We start from the raw sequence: 22,013 nt of genomic DNA, 5'->3' as shown, positions 1-22,013 counted from the left end.
GATGGTTGGTCATAAACGAGGTTAGTACTTAGGAATTGGTGCCATCATGTCTAGAAGGGAACATGATGGTCAAACAGATGGAGAGGCTGGAGAGTTTGAACTAGTTCTTGCACTGTTTTCAACTGGGAGCTTCTGACTGGAGAGGTTTGCCTGTTGATGCTACAGCATGAAGATTTGAAAGCTCCCTGCCTAACTTCCCATTGTCAGCTATCGGGAATTCAGAGAATAGAAACTAAGTTATACATATTACTGAATTTTCATCAAACGGTGGCACTGATCCGTGCCTTCAGAAAATCAAACAGGACACATTCATATATGCCTGTGAAACAATACATTATGAAATCGCATAAGTAATCTGGCCAGTTTTGTTTTTTTGACTTCTTACTTTTTTATTTAATTTATCCCTCCATGTGTTTGTTTGTGTGACTTTCTTTTGTGTGAATGGGCTGAAAAATAATGTTATTGGGTTTAAATTCAGCTGACTTGGTGGACTTTCTGCCCGAAGTGGCGGTCCCTCAGTGACCCAGCCTGATGGTCCCTCAGTGGCCCAGCCTGGCCACAATGTGGAATTCCGGTCTTAAGGTGATTCCTTGAAATGCAGTCCCACCGTGGCTAAGCACTTAAGAAAGACCGTAATGTTTGAACTTCCAGTTTTATTTCTTTATTTTCTACTTAAAACTAAGAAGGTGTCACTGTATTATAATTACAGTTGGTTCTACTATAACACGATAGTTGTGTTCCTGCGCAACGTCATGTTACAGAAAATTGCGCTATAGAAATGAGGGGGCCTATGGGAAAAGCAGGGTTAGGGGAAGACCACCAAAAAAAATCACTCAAAATCGCTCAAAAGCCTAACACAAAGGATAGCACAGTTTGAATAATTGTTAAATTCATATCTAATAACGGAATAAAATTAAATTTAAAACCTTACCTTGAAAAAATGTGAAGATGACTTGATGGGGGAGGTGGTTTTGAGGTTGCTCTGTTGTTAATGCAGGGGCTGATGGTCGTCATCATCATCACCATCACCTTCAGGTGCATTTATGGTTACAGGTTTAGGTCGAAAAATAATTAATCCAAAAGTGGAGGCTGTGGTTCATTGTCTTCTGACTGTTTCTTGGGGGTTGGCTTAAAAAAAGCACCCAGTTTTTGCTGCTTTGCCCTTTTTCTTCTTTCATGAAGAAGCTGTTCATAGGGTGCCAAATAAGATCTTATTCCACGAACTGCTACCCTGCTGCATTCTGCAATGTAATTGTTGTCCTCCAACAGCTCCGACTGCTTCTCAATTTCCCACAAGATAGAAGTAAAAACAGAAGTGGAAAGCTCTCATGGTGCTGCATCCTGGACTACTTCTTCTTCATCTCCAGCTTCCACTTCCCCACAGCGACAAGTTGTAAATCAGCTGTAGAGAGGTCTTCACAATGGGACTCAAGCAGCTCTTCAACATCCTCACTCTCTACTTCTTCAAATCCAACTTGCTTTGCAAGATCAACATAATGTTCGTTGATTCTTGGGAGCTCCTCTGATGGATGAAAGCCTTTAAAATCTTGAAAAAAATCTGGGAGACGCTTCCGCCAAACTGCATGCAAGCAGTCCTTACTAACATCACCCCAAGCCTCCACGATAACGTCAATTACATTCTTCATGTTAAAGCTCTTCCAAAATTGAAAAACACTGTCCTTATCCCCCTCAGGCTGCAATCAGCCTCTTAAATGTGCTCCTTAAATAATAAGGTTTAAAAGCTGCTATTGCACCCTGATCCATGGTTTGAAGAAGAGAGGTTGTGTTTGGGGGTAGAAAGAGCATTTTGATATTTTCAGTAAGCTCACCAATGGTGGGAGGATGCCTTGGCGCATTATCCAAGATGAGGAGAATCTTGAAAATCACATTTTCTTTCCTGCAATACTTTCTAAAAACATCTTCCAAAACATCAACAAAAAGGTCAAAAAAAACTGTCCCATCATCCAACCTCTTTTGCTTGATTTAAAGTAGATGCCTAAAGTAGACTTAAGGTAACCTTTCAAGGTTCGCGGGTTGGTAGAGTGGTACACAACGACAGGCTGAAGCCAAAATTGCACATGTTCAGGACAAAGCCAGCAAAACGATCATGTGACATTGACGCATACTCCACCGCGGACCGATCGAATCGCGTTATAGCCAACATGAGTTTGCGTTTTAGAAATAGCGTTCCCCTATGCATCAGTCGCGTTATAGCCAATTTGCGTTGCCGGAACATGCATTATAGCAGAACAGACTGTACTGTAATGTTTAACTCTTAACTTTGCTCTTTCTTTCTAGCTTGTTCTTGATTCCATACCAATGCATCTGTACCTAAGTTGGCGTCTTGTGTGGCATCATTTTATACTCTTCACTCTACTCCTGCACTTGAGTACGTGACAATAAAATCAAAATCAAATCAAATCAATATTATAGACTTCAGGTCAGATTAATTTTGCTCTGCTAAAGTTAGTGCATTGTTAATAAATTGTTAAGTTTTTTGTCTAACTATAAAACTGGTGTATAGAATCGGTTATTCACAAAGTCTGGACTGAGCATTCAAAAGGTCTGGTTAGAAACCATTGGGGTTGATTTTGAGGGTCCTTGAGGGTTTAATTCTACTGTGTTGTGAATACAGAGATTAGGAGGCTGATTTGATTCAGCTGTCCTCTCTATATTATAACAGCTGGAATTGAGTAGGTGCCTGCTTTCTGGAAGCTCTCTCAGTACTAGGAACCTCCGTTATTAATTTGGCAACTTGTCAGTGACATGCTCACCAAACTGTACTCCTGACTCTAATTTGGTTAGAGTATCCACAGGGATAAAGTTTTTGAGTTGGTGGAGAATGCAGGTAAATACCTTGTTGGTGTATCCTCTGAGGCTTCACTGGCTTCCCCCTCAGAGTTGAAGGTGGAGCTTGGATTTTCTCTGGCTGCTGGTACTGCCTGCAAAGGGGGCAGGATTAGTTGGAGAAGATGGTTTAGAAGGATATGGACCAAAAGCAGGCAAACGGGGCTAGTTCTGTTTAAGAAACCTGGTCGGCATGGACGCGTTAGGCCGAAGGGCCTGTTTCCGCGCTGTAAATCTCTATGACTCCAGTTAGAATGAGTTAACATTGATGGTAATGGGACAACAGCACAGCACGATGGAGCTTAGTGAGTTAGTTGTCCATTGGTGGCTCCCCATTAGCATATTAGCAGTTTTGTTCTTCCCTTGCTAGCTTCGCTATCTTCCCTTTGTATGGAGTGAGGAGGTTGATGTACACGACTATCCCATCTGTTTTGGGCTTCTTAGCCTGGATGTAGGTCAGTTTCTCCTGCAGTAAGACAAAGAGACTGAATGAGTATGATGGAAGTGGATGCAAGAGCAGTTACTGGTAACATTTAAGCGGGAAAGGTGCTGAGGTGTCCTGAGTGAATGAGTAGGACAGGAAAGGTTTGTAGTTGTTGAAAATGAGGTGGGTGTGAGCCTTTGTGTGAACATGATGAATGAAATACTGAGGGTTGTAATCCACCAGTTTTGTGGAGGCATTTGCACGTGACAGAGCTAATGACCCTTCAAATGTTAGGTAGCAGAGAAATGGTGGAGCATAGGAAATCATTGAAGTTCTTGTGGCATTGCTAGGCACTCCTTTTAAAGCTGGAGACAGCACTGACTTGTGTTGTTATCTCTGTCTAGGTTGACTGGGCCTGGTGGCATGGCTTCTTTCTGTGGTCAGTGACAAAAAGTACCAGTTTTCTCTTCACCACCCTTTCTATCAGAAGCTGTCTTCCAGAATCAAGGAGTAAGCTTGAGTTTTCTTCTGTGTCATGTCTTCTTGGTTTAGAGACAAGATTCACAGTGTGAACTGGCTGTTTACAGTTTGCATCATCAGAAGTGGTATCCAGCTGGGCTTCAAATATTGCAATAGAGGCATGGAAGGCTCCGGAAGTGAAAGGCAATTTTGTCTCACTTGCCATAAGGTTCAGTGATGAACACATCCAACATCTTTCTCACATAATTAATAAAGTGAGAACAGGAAAACTGTAAGATAACTCGACTTTGACCATATTAGCAGATCTGATGCCATGAAACACCACCACATTTTAACTGCAAGTGGGAAAATTCAGCGTCGTGTATTCCAGTGAGGATTCTTCAATCTGATTAGTTGAAGAGCGTCCTGCTGCTTTCCCTGGTCACAGAATTCACAGCTTTACAGAAGGCGGCACAACACTAGATCAGACACCAGATAAAAGAAAATCTCCACTAACAGGACTACAAAAAGTCAATCAGCAAACGTACACAAGGTCAACAGCAAAAGTTTGTTCCTTCAACATTTATAATAAAACCGAGGCCAATGTTCAAGGAATACATTTTAGCATTCTTGTACAGAAAGTGTTTTTAAAACTGACTGGCATATAAGTCGACTGAATTTGAGTTTATTATTCAGGATTAATACTCACTTGGCTGCATCTTTCCGTAGTTGTTCATGCTTCATGAGAAGATTTTTTCTCTCCTGGAAAGCCTTGCGGACCATATAACCCTTGTAAACAGCCTGGATTTTGGAAGCAGCAATGTCTTGAATTGCAGCAATTGATAGTGCTCCATGCTCCAGCATATACTGAATAACCTCTTGATGTTCTCCAAGCAAGGCATAATCAAGTGGAGTGAACCTGAAACACCACAGAGGAAATATTCAAATACAGAGTAAGATTTGTGTTTTGAACTTACAATTCCTTGTAACCAAAGACTGAACGAAGGAATAACTTAACTAGCTTTAAAACATTATATGCAGCCATATTCAATACACAAACCTTTGCTTTCAAATTACACTTTGCATCATGGCTAAAACAGATTATCTCAAAGTAGGCTGCTTAACAATTACGTCAGAATTAATTAAGGAAATGTCTCTAAATAGTATATTCAAACCAACCTAAAATAAATATATTTATTGAGATGTCAGGCCCTTTCCAGCATTTGAAGAACTTGCCTCAACCTCCGTTTGCATCTCTGATCTATTTGACTAGATATTAAAAGAGTACTGTCATCTGCACCTTCAAATTTTATCAGGAAATATTTGCTTAAGAAAGAAGGTTGTCTCAAAAGATTTGACACAGAAGTGGAGCGGAGGCATATGGAAAGAAGTGAAGGAGATACATGTAACAGGCAGTGAGGAAAGAGATAGAAGGGAACATGCAATGACTGACCGGCAGAAGAGTTAAAAGACATGTTGAAGGAAAGGTGGGAGAGGTAATGAATAAAAGCCATGAAAGGCAGAGATGAAAGGGAAAAAAAAGTACATGGGAGGGAAGACTAAAGAAATACAGAAGCAAAGAAGAGAAACACTTTTATAAAAAGCAGTATTTGTAAAGTTGGTCACAAGGATGTGAAAAATTGCAAATTTTGTTTCTATAGTTAGCTCTAAAAGACTTGGAAATCTTTGGTATTTACTTATCTTTATTTTCAAATATAGTGGAGGTGACTTTCAATTTAAGTACTATAGGAGTGCCCATTTTCCATAGTGTGAAAGATTTGCATGGTGGAAGTTCTAAGCAGGTTTGGTAACACACAAGACACAGGAGCAAGAATAGATCTTTGAGCCCACTGAGCCTGCTCCCCCCATTCAATATATCAATCACAGCATTAAATATACTCAACAATGGGGTATCCACAACTACCAAAGATTCACAACCTTTTAAGTGAAATAATTTCTCCATAACTCAGTCTTAAATAATCAGCTTTTTTTAATCTTGAGACTATTTTAGATTCTTCAACCAGCGAAACAATCTTCAGTGTCTACTCTATCAATCTCCTTCAGAATCAATTCCCTTCAAATCCACATTTGTTGTGGAGGGTGGAAATGGCTCAGAATATACTCTGGCTGGGGAATTTCAACATCCACACTAAGAATGGCTTAGCAGCAGCACTACTGATCGAACTGGTCAAATTCTATAGGACATAGCTGCTAAATTGCGTCTGTAGCAGGTGGTGAAGGAACCAACTAGAGGGAAAACCACACCTGCTCTTATGCTTTGAGGTGACGGTCTGAGGTCAAATCCTTATGTTTATGAATGTCACTTCTGTGCTTATATCATTCTTTATTGTCAGGGCCATCCCTCTTTGTTTGCCAATCTGTCTGCATTTTTGAAATATCGTGTACCTTGGAATACTTATTGATCACTTTTCATCTATGTCTGCTAGAATGCCAATTAATCCAAACTATATACTCCTTTTGTGCCACTAGTTCGTCTAACTTTTTTCTTGTAGATGCTTTTTACATTCAGATGAGAAATCTTTAATTTCATCTTTTTTTACTATTCTGTTAAATGATCTGTGCCTTCCTGTCTCACTGTCTCATCATTATATACATTATAATGTTCGATTGCTTCAACCTTTGTCTTTGTAAATCTCCTTTCACTTGAATTCCTGTATTAGTTTAAAATCCTGTCCACAACCCTAGTTATAACATTGGCCAGAATATTAGTCCTGGCCCAATATAAGTAGAGCTATTCCAACTAAATATCTCGCTCTTCCCTGAGTACAGATGCCAATGCTCCATGAATTGAAACTACTTCTTCACACACCACTCTTTGAGCCACACATTTAATTCTGTAATCTGCTTGACCCCATGTCAATTTTAATGTGGTTCAGGTAATATTCCATGGATGATCACCTTTGAAGTTTTGTGTTTTAATGTGTATCCACCTAGAAGATGGTAGCATAATGGTAACATAGTTGGGCTACTAAACTAAATTTCAGGCTAATGTTCAGGGGCCATTGATTCAAATCCTACTGTGACAGTTGGTGGAAACTGAACTCAATTAATAAAACCTGGAATTGAAAGCAAGTCTCAATCATTGTGCCACAAAATTGTCATTGATCGTCATAAAAACCCTTCTAGTTCACTAATTCCCTTTAGGGAAGGAAATTTTCCACCTAGACCTGGTTTGACCCACATGTAACTCCTGACCTGTATCGCAAATGCTCTCTGAAATGAGTTAACAAGTCACTCAGTTTAAGGTTAATTAGGGATGGGCAACAAATGCTGGCATCCCATCCCATTCCACGTGGGCTCCCTTTGGCTGAAGAACTATACCATTTCCACTCCGTCTCCCTCACTAGTAACCCAGTTCAAATTAGAAATTCATTATATGGAAGACGACAAAGATAAACTCATGAGGTTTTGGCTGATGAGGTGCAGTAAAAATAACGTCGTCCCAGAGTTAGCTGTTCCTTGATTGTTATGCACTGTTTCCAGCTTAGCACTTATGATGGAGAATTTAGACGACATGTTTAAGTCATCAAAATTAGTTAAGAACATCTGTCTCTGTTGTGTACTCCTCATAAAAATATTTTCTTTTTCCCAAAGGTATACTTATAGGAGGCAGAACAATAAGTTTTCATGAGATTAGTCCCTGGAATGAGAGGGTTGTCTTATGATGAGAAGCTGAGTCAATTAAGTCTACATGTTCTGGAATATAGAATGCCAGGTCATTACATTGAAACATGCAAGGTCCTAAAGCGACTGATAAGGCACTGAGTGGTCTTGGCTTATCGTTTCAGGACAAAGGGCTGATTATTTTGGATGCAGTTGAGGAAAGACTTCTTTAGAGGGGTGCAAATGTTCATAGAATCCCTACAGTGTGGAAACAGACCATTCGGCCCATAAGTCCTACTGACCCTCCGAAGGACATCCCACCCAGACCCATCGCTCTACCTTTTCCCTGTAACTCTACATTTCCCATGGCTAATGCGCCTAACCTACACATCGTTGAACACTATGGGCGATTTAGCACATCTTTGGAAAATGCAAACTCCACACATACAGTCACCCAAAGATGGAATTGAACGCGGGTCCCTAGCGCTGTGAGGTAGCAGTGCTAACCACTGAGCCACCATGCCGCCCTTAAGTGCGGCATGTTTATAAGTGTCTACCCCAGAGGGGTTTGTCCGCCACATGTAATGAGAATATTTGCAGACTTTTGTGATCTTGGGAAATCAAGAATATAAGGAATGATCAGGAGAATGGAAAGCAGAAGACAAACTATGATTGAATTGAATGGTAAAGCAGATTCAAGATGCCGTATGATCTACTCCTCCTATTTCTTATGAACACACGAATGAATAATGCAGTTTAGAATACAACTAGCAGTATTTTGGATGAGTTAATATATGTGGAGGATGAAGAGGTCTGGAAGTAGGAATAGCATGGATGAGAATTCCAGCAGTAGAGAAACTGAGGCGCATCAGAGGCGGGAAATATTATGGAAGTGGAGTGGAATAGAGTGAGAAACTCATCATAAGGGTAAAAAGGACATGGTAGCATCAAAAACATCCTTCTGGCTAGCTGCGTCAGGATGCTTGATTAACATTCACAGCTCAGTATTTCCTGCAGATGACACACTAAAGGCTCAATTTGAATTGAGCCACAGGCTGATGCTTTTGGACATCCATTTACCATTTTTTTTGCTAGTTACGTTTTGACTTTAGCTATAAGTGAACTTGTTTCATCTTGCCAAACTGCCTGTAAAATTTGCACAATTCCATTGAACATTTCCCAGTTCATCACCATGCTGTAGCATATGGCAATATAAGCACTTTCCCATAAAGCAGGATATCAAAATCCTGTTTACACCTATTCCACTAACAAGAAAACATTTCTACATCTGTAAGTAGCAATGTCTGCTAAAGTCACTCAGCTTTTGGTTGGACAGCTATCTACTGAGTGTTTCTTAATTAATATAAATAACAGGATGGGCGGGGGGCCAGACTTTAATGTGTGAGGAATAAAACACATTACATAAAACACATTTACTTGCAATAAAGAATCAGTAGAATTAATTAACTTGCTAGTCATCAGATTTTATGTATCAGAGATCTTGCAGAGTAACACAATTTTATCTATTCTTTATATAATCTTAAAACTTCTAACCTGACAGGTACATTTATTGTTGTGATAAATGCATTGCAATATTTACAACTTGTAGTAGCAGTCAGACAGGGATCAGTTCATCACATCAAACGACACAATCAAACTGCAGGTCTCAGCTTTGTTTGCATAGCAGCACTCTTGCATCTAAGTCAGAAGCCCTAGAGACCTGAGCAAATAACTTTGGCTCCAGTGCAGTGCAGCACTGAGGGAGCACTGCATTGTTGGAGGTTCTGTTTCTGAGATGGGACATTAAATTCAAGGCCTCATCTACCCTCTCAGATGTTACTAATATACTCAGTGGCATTATCTGAAAAGTAACACTGCAGTTAGAATCATGGAAACACAGTCATTCAGCTGGTGAATGTTTTAATAACTAAATGTCATCGAAATAAAGAAAAACTGCATAGATCTGGAGGAACAATGAGGAGAAACCTTGTCACTCAAGTAGGTTTTCAAACAGTGAAGTTCAACAGGTTCTTGAGGATAACAAACATGCAATGTTATAGACCAAAAAAAGGAATGTTAGATTAAGCATGACTGCTGTTTCGAAGAGCTCGCACAGTGACAATTGGCCCAATGGCTTTTTGGCCAATATTTATCCCTCAATCAGCCAAAACTAAAATAGATTAGCAAATCATTCTCTCTTTGCTGTTTGTGTGACTTGCTGCACACAAATTAGCTAAAGTTAATGCAACATTAACTTTAAAGATAAATTGTGAAGTGTTTTGGGATTTTTCTTTTCTGAGGTTATAAAAGGTGCAATATAAATTTCTTCTCATGTTCCAAGATGCTGTTCTGTTTTCCAGAATAAAAGATAAACAAGACAGTTATTCAATTGCTCACCTTGTTACTTAAAAAAAAGTCACTCTTCATCAGTAATTGTTTCAAGAGTTTACTGAAGCTTACTTACACTCCCTACAAGGGCTAGTTTGGCGAGGGTCAAGGGAAGAAAAACATGACAATATAAATCACAATAAACCATTTATTTACTTATTAGATCATCATGGACTCCTAGTTTGTAGTAGACATACCTTTATAATTTTTTAAGTTTTATTTTGTTCCCTACATTCTTTAATCTTGGTCCTATAGTCCATTTGCAAGATGTCATGTTCCTTATCTGAATAAAATTTTCTGAAGTAAATAATTGGAAATGTACAAATGATGCTCAAATTTTATCTAAAACTACAGTTATCACAATTTTATTAGGTACAGTGAGAAAATTTGCACTTCGAACTCACAGCTTCTTCTTCTATGTTCTTCTTCTTAGATAGTCCCTTTGAATGGAGGATGAATTGCTTCCACACTGTTCAATGGATTCTGGGATGGATGATAACGTGTAATCTGCAGACACTGTCACATGTGAGGCACTTATCTGAAGTTTCTGTACTATTGACACTGCCTTAACTTAGTATCTGCATGTTCACAGAATGTCTCCAGTTGCATTTGAACATACGACAAAAAATAAGAGAAGGCCACTGGGTCCTTCGAACCTGCTCCGCCACTGAATAAGACCATGGCTGATCTGATTTCAATTTCAATTCTACAGTCTTGCGTATCTCGATAATCTTTCATTCCCTTTATAATCAAAGGCTATCTACCTGTGCCTTTAAAACATTTAAAGATTCTGCATCCACTGCCTTTTGAGCAAGGGAATTCCAAAGACTCACAACCCTATGAATGAAAAACATGTTTCTTTATCACTGTCTTAAATGGATGACCCTTTATTTTAGACTATGACTCCTAGTTCTATATTCTTCCACATGAGGAAATATCCTTTCAACATCTACCTAGTCCCCTCAGGTTCTTGTATGTTTCATATAAGTCACCTCTGACTCTTCTAAACCCTACAGGAAATAGGCCAAGCCTCTCTAGTCTTTCCTCAATAGGCAATTTGCTCATTCCAGTTATTAGAATTAGAAACAGAATTAGATTTTATTGCCATGTGCACTCAAGTTCAGAAGTACAGGAGGACTGTGAAAAGTGGAAAATGTTGCCATTCCCTGTGCCATCTTAGGTACAAAGGTACCTAGGTACAAAATCTTAGATACAAAGTAGAAAAATAAAGAAACAAAGTTAGAAGTTAAACATTACCATCCTTCTTAGTATTAAGTAGAAAAATAAAGAAATAAAGTGAAAAGTTCTTAAGTGCTTAGCCATGCTGGGCTTGCACTCCCTACAAGGGCTTGATCTCCTCTGCTTTGATCCTGCTGAACAGGAGATCTCAGGCTGTTTGCTCTCACCGCAGATGTCAGAGAATCTCCCTCACTGCCATACTGCATGCTCTCTGCCTGCATTGGGCTTAACCTCCGACTGTTAAAGTCCTGAACCAGGCCCCCTGCTGCTGCCACGCTCTGGGCCCAACAAAGTCGCAATGCCGTCACTGTTGCTGTCTCCACGACTGAGCTCTCTCCAGAAGGTAAGTAAATAGAAAAAAAAACACTAAAGAAAAGAATAACAAGAAAAGATGACGAAAAAGAAAAATAAAAGTGGGCCGAGTGGACGAGTCTACTCCACTGTTGCCATCTTTCATATTAGTCTAGTAAACGGTCAGTAAACTGCTTCCAATGCATTAACAGCCTTCCATAAGTATGGTGACTAGTATTGTACATAGTACCCCAGCTGCAAATCTTCAGTTTGGTACCTTTCCTATTTTGGTCAGTCACAAGCCAGGGACTCCCAAGGGTCGACAATTGCTTTGAGGGCACCTCTAAAGGGTTTTCTTGTCCTCTTGAAAATCTTCTGCAGCAACTGAGTTCTGTTAAGATCAGCTGCTTTGGGAGTCTGGTATCAGGCGTACAAATGACATGTCCTGTTTAATGGAGCTGCTTTTTGAGTGAGAAGCGCCTTGATGCTGTTGGAACTAGTTAGACAAGGATCTTAGTTTTCTTGGTTTACTGAAGGGTATATCTTCTCTTTAGCTGTGGAGAAGGAATTGACACTGACTTACAGCCCAAGTAAGCACACACATAAGCGCTACCTGCGTACTGAAACTCCATGACTAACATTGCAATGATACTGGTTTTGGATTGAAGGTGGTGTAGGTTGAACAGTTTCCCTTCTATTCAGGAAATTATCGCCATGCTTATTGGTAATTTTTTGGAGGGAGGTGCAGTATTGCTGAGTGGAAAATGGAGAAGAAGGCTGGTGCAACACACAGACTAGTTTGACTTAGTCTTCACTGAGTCAGAGTCTGTGGTGGTTCCATTGGTGAAGATCACAGTTGGATTGCCAGTGTGGAGTAGATAGAAGGCGGTGGAAAATTTCAGAGGGAAGCCAAATTGGAGGAAGACACTTTACCAACTTTCTAAATTGACAGAATCAAAAGCTTAAGTGAGGATGAAAATGCCGTAGGCTGTGGTTAGCACTATTCCTTGCATTTTGGATTTATCACTTGCTAAAGATTATATCTGTTGTGTCTCTTGATGGTTGAAAACCACACTGTGACCCTGGAAGGAATTCTTCAGCCAATGGGAGAAGGCATGACTTTGTTTTCATTGAAGCAGATATCAGGGAGAGTATTCTGTATTTACTGCAATCAAATTTATTTCTCTTCTTGAGTGCAGTCACAATTAGATTCATAGAGTCATAGAGATACACAGCACGAAAACAGACCCTTAACCCAACTTGTCCACGCCGACCAGATATCCTAAATAAATGTAGTCCCATTTGCGAACGTTTAGCCCATATCCCTCTAAACGCTTTCTATTCATATACCCATCAGATGCCTTTTACATGTTATAAGTGTACCAGCCTCCCCCACTTCCTCTGGCAGCTCATTCCATACATGCACCACCCTCTGTATGAAAAAGTTACCCCTTAGGTCCTTTGTAAATCTTTCTCCTCTCACCTCAATCTATGCCCTCTAGTTTTGGACTCCCCCAACCTGGGGAAAAGACCATATCTATTTACCCTATCCATGCCCCTTATGATTTTATAAACCTCCAATGCTCCAGGGAAAATAGCTCCAGTATAATCAGCCTTTCCCTATAGCTCAAACCCTGGCAACATCCTTGTAAATCTTTTCTGAGCCCTTTTGAGTTTCACCACATCCTTCTTATAGCAGGGAGACCTGAATTGCACGCAGTATTCCAATAGTAGCCTAACCAATGACCTGCATGGCCACAACATGGCCTCCCAACTCCTACACTCAATGCACTGACAAATAAAGGCAAGCATACCAAATGTCTTCTTCACTATCCTACCTGCCTGTGACTCCACTTTCGAGGAACTATGAACCTGCACTTTTTATTCAGCAACACTCCCTAGGACCTTACCATTAAGCGTATAAGTCCTGCCCTGATTTGCCTTGCCAAAATGCAGCACCTCACATTTATTTAAATTAAACTCCATCTGCCACTCCTCAGACCATTAGCCCATCTGATCAAGGTCCTGTTGTATTCTGAGGTAACCTTCTTCACTATGCACTATACCTCCAATTTTGGTGTTATCTGCAAACTTACTAACCATATCTTCTATGTTTATGTCCAAATCATTTATATAAATAACAAAAAGCAGTGGACCAAGCACTGATCCTTGTGGCATACCACTGGTCACAGGCCTCCAGTCTGTAAAGAAACCCTCCAACACCAACTTTGAGCCACAAGTAGCTAATTCTCCCTCTATTCTGTGCAATCTAACCTTGCTAACCAGTATACTGTGAGGAACCTTGTCGAATGCCTTACTGAAGTCCATATAGATAATGTCCACCGCTCTGCCCTCATCAACTCTCTTTGTTACTTCTTCAAAAAACTCAATTAAGTTTGTGAGACACGATTTCCCACATACAAAGCTATGTTGACTATCTCTAATCAGTTCTCTCCTTTCCAAATACATGTAAATCCTGTCCCTCAAGATTCCCTTCAACAACTTGCCCACTTCCAATGTCAGGCCTACAGGTCTATAGTTCCATTTTTCCTTATCACCTTTCTTAAATAGAGGCACCACATTAGCCAACCTCCAGTCTTCCGGCACCTCACCTGTGGTTATAAATGATATTAGTATCTCAGCAAGGAGCCCAACAATCACTTCCCTAGCTCACCACAGTTCTAGGTTACACCTGATCAAGTCCTGGGGATTTGTCCACCTTTATGCATTTTAAGACATCTAGTACCTCCTCTTGTGTAATATGGAATTTTTGAAGATGTCCCTATTTATTTCGCCACATTCTCTATCTTCCATATCCTTCTCCACAGTAAACATTGATTCTCCATGTTGGGCCCTCGAGTGCCCACAATGTTATATTATAAAATTGGGGTATTAATCAGTCCTGGTAGGCTCCTATTAAGGAAATGTTTCCTTTGCCTGTCATTTGGCAGTTCCCCCATGTCCTGCGGTTCCATACATGGGTGGCCTTGCTGATCTTTAAGGGGGCATATTCTCTCCCTAGTTACCCTTTTGTCCTTAATGTATTTGCAGAATCCCTCTGGATTCTATTTAACTCTATTTGTCAAAGTTATCTCATGTCCCCTTTTTGCTCTTTTGATTTCCCTCTTAAGTGTAGTCCTACTGCCTTTATACTCTTCTAGGGAATTACTTGATTTCTGCTCTCCTAACATATGCTTCCTTCTTATTCTTGACCAATTTCTCTCGTTATCCAGCATTCCCTACACCTACCAGCCTTGCCCTTCACCCTAACAGGAACATACTGTCTCTGGACTCTCGTTATCTCATTTTTGAATGCTTCCCATTTTCCAGCAGTCCCTTTAACTGCAAACACTCGCCCCCAATCAACTTTTGAACGTCCTTGCCTAACACCGCCAAATTGGCCTTCCCCCAGTTTAGAACTTTAACTTTTAGATCCGGACTATCCTTTTCCGCCACTATTTTAAAACGAATAGAATTATGGTCACTGGCCCCAAAGTGCTCCCCCACTGACACCTCAGTCACCTGCCCTGCCGTATTTCCCAAGACTAGGTCAAGTTTTGCACCTTCTCTAGTAGGTACATTCACATACTGAATCAGAAATTTTTCTTGTACACACTTAAGAAATTACTCTCCATCCAAGGCCCAATTCCATCTGCTCTGAGATTTCCTGGCATGCACTCCTTCTCAACTGGAGGATGTGAAGTTGTGCTTGGCGCATACCTCTGCTCAATTTCAGAATTTCGGCAGGAACTCCATTTGCTAGGGAAGTTTTATAATTTTTCTCCTGTTAAGTGCATTTCAACTTTGCTCTAGACTGAGGTAATATTGAGACTGAAGATATATTTTATATTGAGGAGTTCTGCAACATGGATTCTTCTGCGAGCATGACTGCTTCAGGATTGTTGGGAGTTCCCCTCCATTATTGATTCTCCATGCTGGGCCCTCGAGTGCCCACAATGTTATATTATAAAATTGGGGTATTAATCAGTCCTGGTAGGCTCCTATTAAGGAAATGTTTCCTTTGCCTGTCAATTGCAATTTTCTTCTTATATTTATTAATTTTGTTGATAAGAAAACCACTTTTGTATTTTTTTTTAACTGACCAATACTTTCACTTCATTACATTTATGGGGCAATTTAAATCACACTGTTCAAAGCGATAAGGAAAATGATTTTTTTGAAGTCACAACCATGCTTCATAATTCAGATGAGGAAGAGTTTCCTGAAAAGCCAACCAAATCAATAACACCAAAACCATTTTGACTACACTTACATCTACCTTTGCATTTGCATTTTTGGAAGGATAGTCAATGCTGGAGTATTGCTCAGGAGACCAAATCCAACATCGGTAACACAGCTTCTGACCCCATTGAAAGAAGCCCCCAGTATAGAGAAGTGCCTCAGATTAGAAACCTAAGTTGTACATCAGCCACCTTCACTCACAAGCCTATCAATGGTACAATGAAAGATTGTGTGCAGAAGGTCAATGATTTGTACAGAGTTTAGAATGCTACCTCCCAATGCTTGTGCTATGTTTTGGAATTCTCACAGGAAATGTGAGAAAAAAGTGGGTAACACATTAAATATCAATAAATATCTTCTCCATTTTTGGCCATATTTAAGGAAACATAAATACAAGTATTCAATCGCATGGATAAGGAACGCTGGTTTAGAAAAAGGAAAGTTCAGGAACTGCAAAGATAACCAGGTCCATGTATACGATGCACTAAACATAGGTTGCTTGCCATTTAATGAAGTGAAAATTACACAATTAATGGAAGTCTAAATCCAGCGCATTCATTCTGGAAACAGGCTTCAACGAAATTAGCTTTGACTTCTCAAAACTGGCTGATGCATTGCTCTATTATTTTCTCTTGGATGTCCTTCTTCATCAATGTCCTGATCTTCATCTTCATCCTCAGATCAGTAATGGCCATTTGGTTGAAGCATATGCAATATGCCTGGCATGTAACCTGCTGGCTAGTGCTGTTGCTATGACATTGAAATAGCATGGTGCTGTATAATGACCTGTCCACCCCTTTGTTCAGTGCTCCAAACTGTGACAAACTGCATGTCTCTCCATTTGCATTAAAAGGCAATACAAGCCACAGAGTCTGTCAGAATGTAACCCAACAGTGAAGAGCCTATATGGTGAAAAGTAATGTAAGCCACTAAAGCTTGTGCAAGTAAGCGCAAAGCGAGTGAGCGCTGAAGAAATGAAGCTAAGAACCATAAGATGCATGCTGTGTAGGTGCACGGTTGCCCATGTGTCCCTGTGTGCTGAACAACATGGCAGAAGAATGCATGTCATACTCTTCCCTGTATTCCAAAACCAAGTCCTGAAATGGTTTGAAAGCAGGCATATAGATGTTGATGTGTTCGCCGAGCTGGGAGGTTTGATAGCAGACGTTCGTCCTCTTACTAGGTGACATCTTCAGTGCTGTGGAGCCTCCTGTGAAGCGCTATTGTCTTGTACCAGTTCGAATTTATATGGTCCAGTTTTTGCTGCTTCCGGTAGGTGCCAGTTCTGGTTGTGCATTGTAATGGTCAGTATATCAGGTCTAATTCAATGTGTTTATTGCACAAAACACTATGTGGGACAAACAGGCAGACAAATAGCAACCCGCATCCACGAACACCAGCTAGCAACTAAACAACACGACCAGATGTCCTTGGTTTCAATACACACAGATGAGAAAAACCACACTTTCAACTGGGACAACACTATTATCATAGGACAAGCCAAGCAGAAGACGGCCAGGGAATTCTTGGAGGCTTGACATTCATCCGCGGACTCTTTCAGCAAACATATTGAATTAGGCCTGATACACGAACCATTACACCGCACAACTAGAACTGGCACCTACCAGAAACAGCAAAAGCCAGACCATATAAGTTTGAACCGGGACAAGACAACAGCGCTTCACAGGAGGCTCCACAGCACTGAGGATGTCACCTAGTAAGGGGACGAAATATTTGCTAGCAAACCTCCCAGCTCGGCAAACACGCCAACATCTATAACCAGCACCCAAGCTACAAATCTTCACTCAAACGCTGAAAGCAGGCATGTTGAAATGGTGAGGCTGGTTTTTGTTGATGCTGACTCAAGTGAACAAAGGATGGAGGAGGATGGTGCCCGAGGACATGCAGGGACAATGTGACACAGACAAAGTCAGTTGAAGGCCTGGAGAAGCAAATGGCAAGCTGCTACCACAAGGTAACTGCTCTGACTTACATGTTGGGAACTGGTGTTGTCTAGTTTCATAGGGAAGGTGATAAAAATGAAGTGCATGAAAATAAGGTAGTCACTGCTAATTCGTGAGATTCTGCAGCAAGTAAGGATTTTCTTTTTCTTGATATCAAGATTATAATTTTCTCACATTTCCCTCCATTGTCTATGCTGTTTAAGGGAGCAGAAAATTCTGGGATTGTTCAGGTAAAGTTTCTTTAGTTGTTTAATAGTACAGAAATTGAGTACTGCTGAAAAACGATACATTTTGTCAAAGCTTTTAATCTTGCACTCCTCAGGACCTTTCACAAGAATACAAATTGAAAGGGAAAATCAAACTGTATTTTGATTTAGAAAGCCTGCCAAATCATTCATCACACTAAAGTAATACAGATGAATCGAGGCAGATTTTTCTATACCCATAAAGTCTGTTCTAATCCTCTGCAATCAATCCATGTGGCCAGAAACCTCTGCTGGTAACCTCCGAAATAGACCCAAAAGACTGACAACAATATAATCTGAACGCTCTGCTAAAGCTGTTCTTGAATCACCAACTGAAAGCTGCAACACGGGGAGCAAGTATTGTGACACACCTAACATTAAACTGCAGTTGATGCACCCCATTTACGTCTCGCTTTAAGAGGAAACCATGTTTTTCTTTTAGTGTTGTTAAGTTTTTTTTAATGTTGTTAAACTAGTTGCAATAATTAAGAACATATTTACTGGAATTAGAAAGCTTGAATACTGCCACAGCTGTCATCAATTCAGTATATGTACCACAAACCTGTTTTCAGACTTGGAGTCTTTGTTAGTTTTTTCTCATTATATTTTTGTTTATTTCATGTGTTTCTTTAAAATTGTGAGGTATTTTGGTCCATCTGTCTACAACCGTAGCAAACACAGACCTGTTTTAAGTCAGTCATTACACAGTAATAGGAAGAATTGTCCAAATAATTTATACTTAATTGTCACAACTCAAAGACAGTCCTTGTCCCAAACTGGTTTGAAGACTGCTCTGAAAGTGGCTTAATTTTGTTTAGTCTTGGAGGCAGTATAAGTACTAAAAGTAATGGTGCATCTTCTGAAAATCTATCAGCTAAAAATATATCCTATTTAAACAAATGTAGAGTCTTCACTTTAAAGTTACTGCAAACTATAAGGTTTTCTGCTGATTTTGCCATAAAAGAGTAGTGCTGTAAAAATATGACAACATAAGAAACAGAGTAGGAGTAGACCATTTGGCCCCTTGAGCCTCCTCCACCACTCAATACAATCATGATCAAACTTCATTGGCTCTCAGGTGACCAATATCTCAATTTTTAATTTATCCGCATGTTGAAATTCCTTCATGTCCTATCTGACTCCCCATCTTTGTAATCTCTTCCATTTCTGCAATCCTCTAAGAATGCTGTGTTCCTGTAACTCTGTCCTGTTGCCCATCCTGACCATTCTCTTCATTCTGCCACAGGAAGTCATGCATTCAGTCATCCAGGGTTTGGAATTCACTTCTTAAACCTCTCCACTTATTTTTCTCTGCTGCTTTAGGGCAATCCTTAAACTGTATTGATTTGATCACGCTTTCATTTAGACCTTATCCTATTCTCACCTTCCTTGTCTTGACGTATATTTTTGTCTTATTATTGTGCTCCTATTAAGCAACTTGAAAAGTTTTCCTATGCCAAATGCACTATATACGTGCAAGCTATTGTTGTGATAGAGAAAGACATTTACAAAACAATTGCTTAGTTGCAAACAGCAACGTTTTATTGATTTCCTTCCAAAGATATAGATAGAAACACGGATATTATTAAAAAATTACAGAGATATCAAAGCTAACAAAGACACTCCTAAAAGTATAGGGAACTGAAAATCATTATGAGAATAAGTCACCAGCAGCCCCTTTATCCTTCCCAAATAAGGCATTCTAATTCTAATATTAAAATGTACCTTGACTTGCCCAGTGTAACATCCCCATTTCTTATACACAGAATCTTTGAAATGGTGTCAAAGAACACAAGTTATGAATACCTTAATTCTGTAGACTAACACTGACTAGAAACTTGGTTAAAAATGCTTCAAATGACCTTGCCAACCCTATAGTTTGCCAGTCTGAGTTAGATTTAAATACTTATTGATGGACAGTCTGCTGAACTAATGCACCCTTTTGCATCCCAAAGGAAAATGAGTGTCCACTTAACTCTCAGTTCAAAATGCCAACTCAGTTCAAAAGCTTCAAATGAATGTTATTTTATGAGGGGCAACTTTTAAAAATTATTGATTCATTCTGTGATGTATGGTGGTTGAATTATTTACATTTGATATCATTTAATTTTTGAGTTTGGATCTTTGAAGTTAAACAAGCGACAAATGGGCTGTGTGTCTGAAGGTGTTTAATGATTAACTTGTACGAATTACTATAGCCAGGGTAATTTTTGAAACAGTAGAAAGACATCTTGGAGATTAATGGGATTTTTATTTATATTGTGAGAGTTTACGAGTGAACAAAGTAAACAGTGCAGCACATTAAAGTTTCAGATAGAAGATCCTACAATTTTTTTGGTTTGGGTAAACACCAATAGCTTGAAATAAAAGAGATGTTTTTAGCTTCGGTTCAGGCAATTCTGTCGAGATCCTAGCTGAAGGTGGATGTGTAAAGCAGTTGTTCCTGAGAAAAGGTGAAGGTAGTTTAGAATTTTAACAATTTGTTGGGTCAGTGTAAGGGGTTTACTTAAAATTCTAGACCAGAAGTGCTTGGTTAAAACTCTGGAAGGGCTATTTCAAACAGAGATAACAAACTAGATTATATGATAAATTAAGGAAGTTTCTCATGGCCGAGAATTGCTAAATCAAATCCTGTATGGCATAGAGTAGGGAATTGTAGCTTCTGTCTGTTGAGATTAATGGGATCGTATTTTTATTTTGTGATTTTAAAAATCTTTAAATGTCTGTTCTATTTTATCTTCATTTCTTGTGGAATAAACTTCGATTTTATTTTTAGAATAAATCTGCAACATTGTATGCTTATGCTTCAGTGAGAGACTATCTCATTAAAATCTAAAAAAAAAATCTATCGAGCCGAGTTTCAGCCTGGGATCTGACTCGTCCAATAATAACATTAGCAGTGATCATAACAATTAACTGAATCAGATCCAATAGTATGAAAAACAAGTTGAGTGAGAGCATTCATGCGTTACCTCTCTTCATTGATCTCCATATGATTAGGAAAGGCACTATAGCCCAACAGAAGCTTAACAGCCTCCAGGTAACCATTGTTGCAAGACCAATGGAGTGCTGTCCGTCCCTGAAAGACAAGACCATTTGTATAGAGTAATCACTGATTTGTACTTGAGAATATAAATCAACTTGCTTCTCAAACATATAGAAAACAATTTTACTGTTTCAGTCTTCTTCATGGTGACCACTTGGTAATTCTGAATTTTTAATTATCTAATTAGATATAATCTTTCCTTTGTTACATCCAGATGATGTTCATTTTCCAGTGACAGAGAAGAGAAAATACAGGTGCCAAACAATTCTGAGTATCTCTGCTCTGATAACATTGCTCAGGGACCGGTGGGATGGTTTGGTTGCTCAAAATTATATAACTGAGCCTCCACTAGGAGGATTCTCAACAGAATCATTGTAAAGAGTTCACTAATGTTCTTTAGGGAAGGAAACTGGCTGTTCTTTGTTAGTCTGGCCTACATGAATCTCCAGTCCTAAGCTGTATGGTCGCCTCTTATCTGCTGTATTAAATGGCTTCGCAAGCCATTCAATTCAAAGGCAATTAGTGACGGGCAACAGATGAAGACCTTGCTTGCAATGCTGCAAAAAACGACAGGAAAGGAAGTTCTCAGCCTCCGTCTCAGTTTCAATTCTCTGCACACGTGAACTGCCAGGAATGAAAGCAAAGTTCTGTGGATGCTGGGCTTATATTGGACTTGAAATGTTAACTCAGTTTCTTTTTCCACAGATACTGCTGAACCTGCAGAGTTTATACAGAATGGAGATTGGAAAAGTCATCTGGAAAACGCACTGATGAATTCCTTTCATAACAGTTTCCTGGAACAAACTATTGTGGAATCCTTGCTGTTATGTATGTTAATGACTTGTATGTGAATATAGAAGGTATAATCAGTAAGTCTACAGATGACACAAAATTTAGGCGTGTTGTTGACAGTGAGGAGGATGGTCTCAGGCTAGAGTCTGATATTGATCAGCTGGTAAATTAGGTACAGCAACTGAAGATGGAATTGATTCCTGATAAGTGCAAGTCGATGCATTTTGGAAGGTCTAATTAAGGAAGGATATACACAATGAGTGTTAGGTTCCTTGGGAGTACTGAGGAACAAAGAGACCTTGGTGTACAAGTCAATAGATTTCTGAAGATGTCAGCACAGACAGAAAGGGTAGTGAAGAAGGCAGACAGTAGTTAGCTTGACATGAGCCAAATGTGCAGTTTCTGCTACTGAAAAACATTCACTAGAGAATCCAAGATAACAAGGTGTGGAG

General features: G+C 39.6%; 1 protein-coding gene across 1 annotated transcript in view; it reads right to left on the bottom strand.

The window, feature by feature from the left end:
• Positions 1 to 22,013, bottom strand: part of invs (inversin) — a 155,541-nt gene that overhangs the window by 85,680 nt on the left and 47,848 nt on the right. Inside the window, exons 7-8 of the mRNA XM_048608231.1 lie at positions 20,696 to 20,802; positions 4,440 to 4,649 (exon numbers count right to left, since the gene is read on the bottom strand). Coding sequence (XP_048464188.1) covers positions 4,440 to 4,649; positions 20,696 to 20,802 — 317 coding nt within the window. The remainder of the gene's footprint in view (positions 1 to 4,439; positions 4,650 to 20,695; positions 20,803 to 22,013) is intronic.

This window comes from Rhincodon typus, chromosome 2, assembly GCF_021869965.1.
Source record: "Rhincodon typus isolate 14 chromosome 2, sRhiTyp1.1, whole genome shotgun sequence".
Classification (NCBI taxonomy): domain Eukaryota; kingdom Metazoa; phylum Chordata; class Chondrichthyes; order Orectolobiformes; family Rhincodontidae; genus Rhincodon; species Rhincodon typus.
This window is presented reverse-complemented; position numbering and strand designations above follow the sequence as displayed.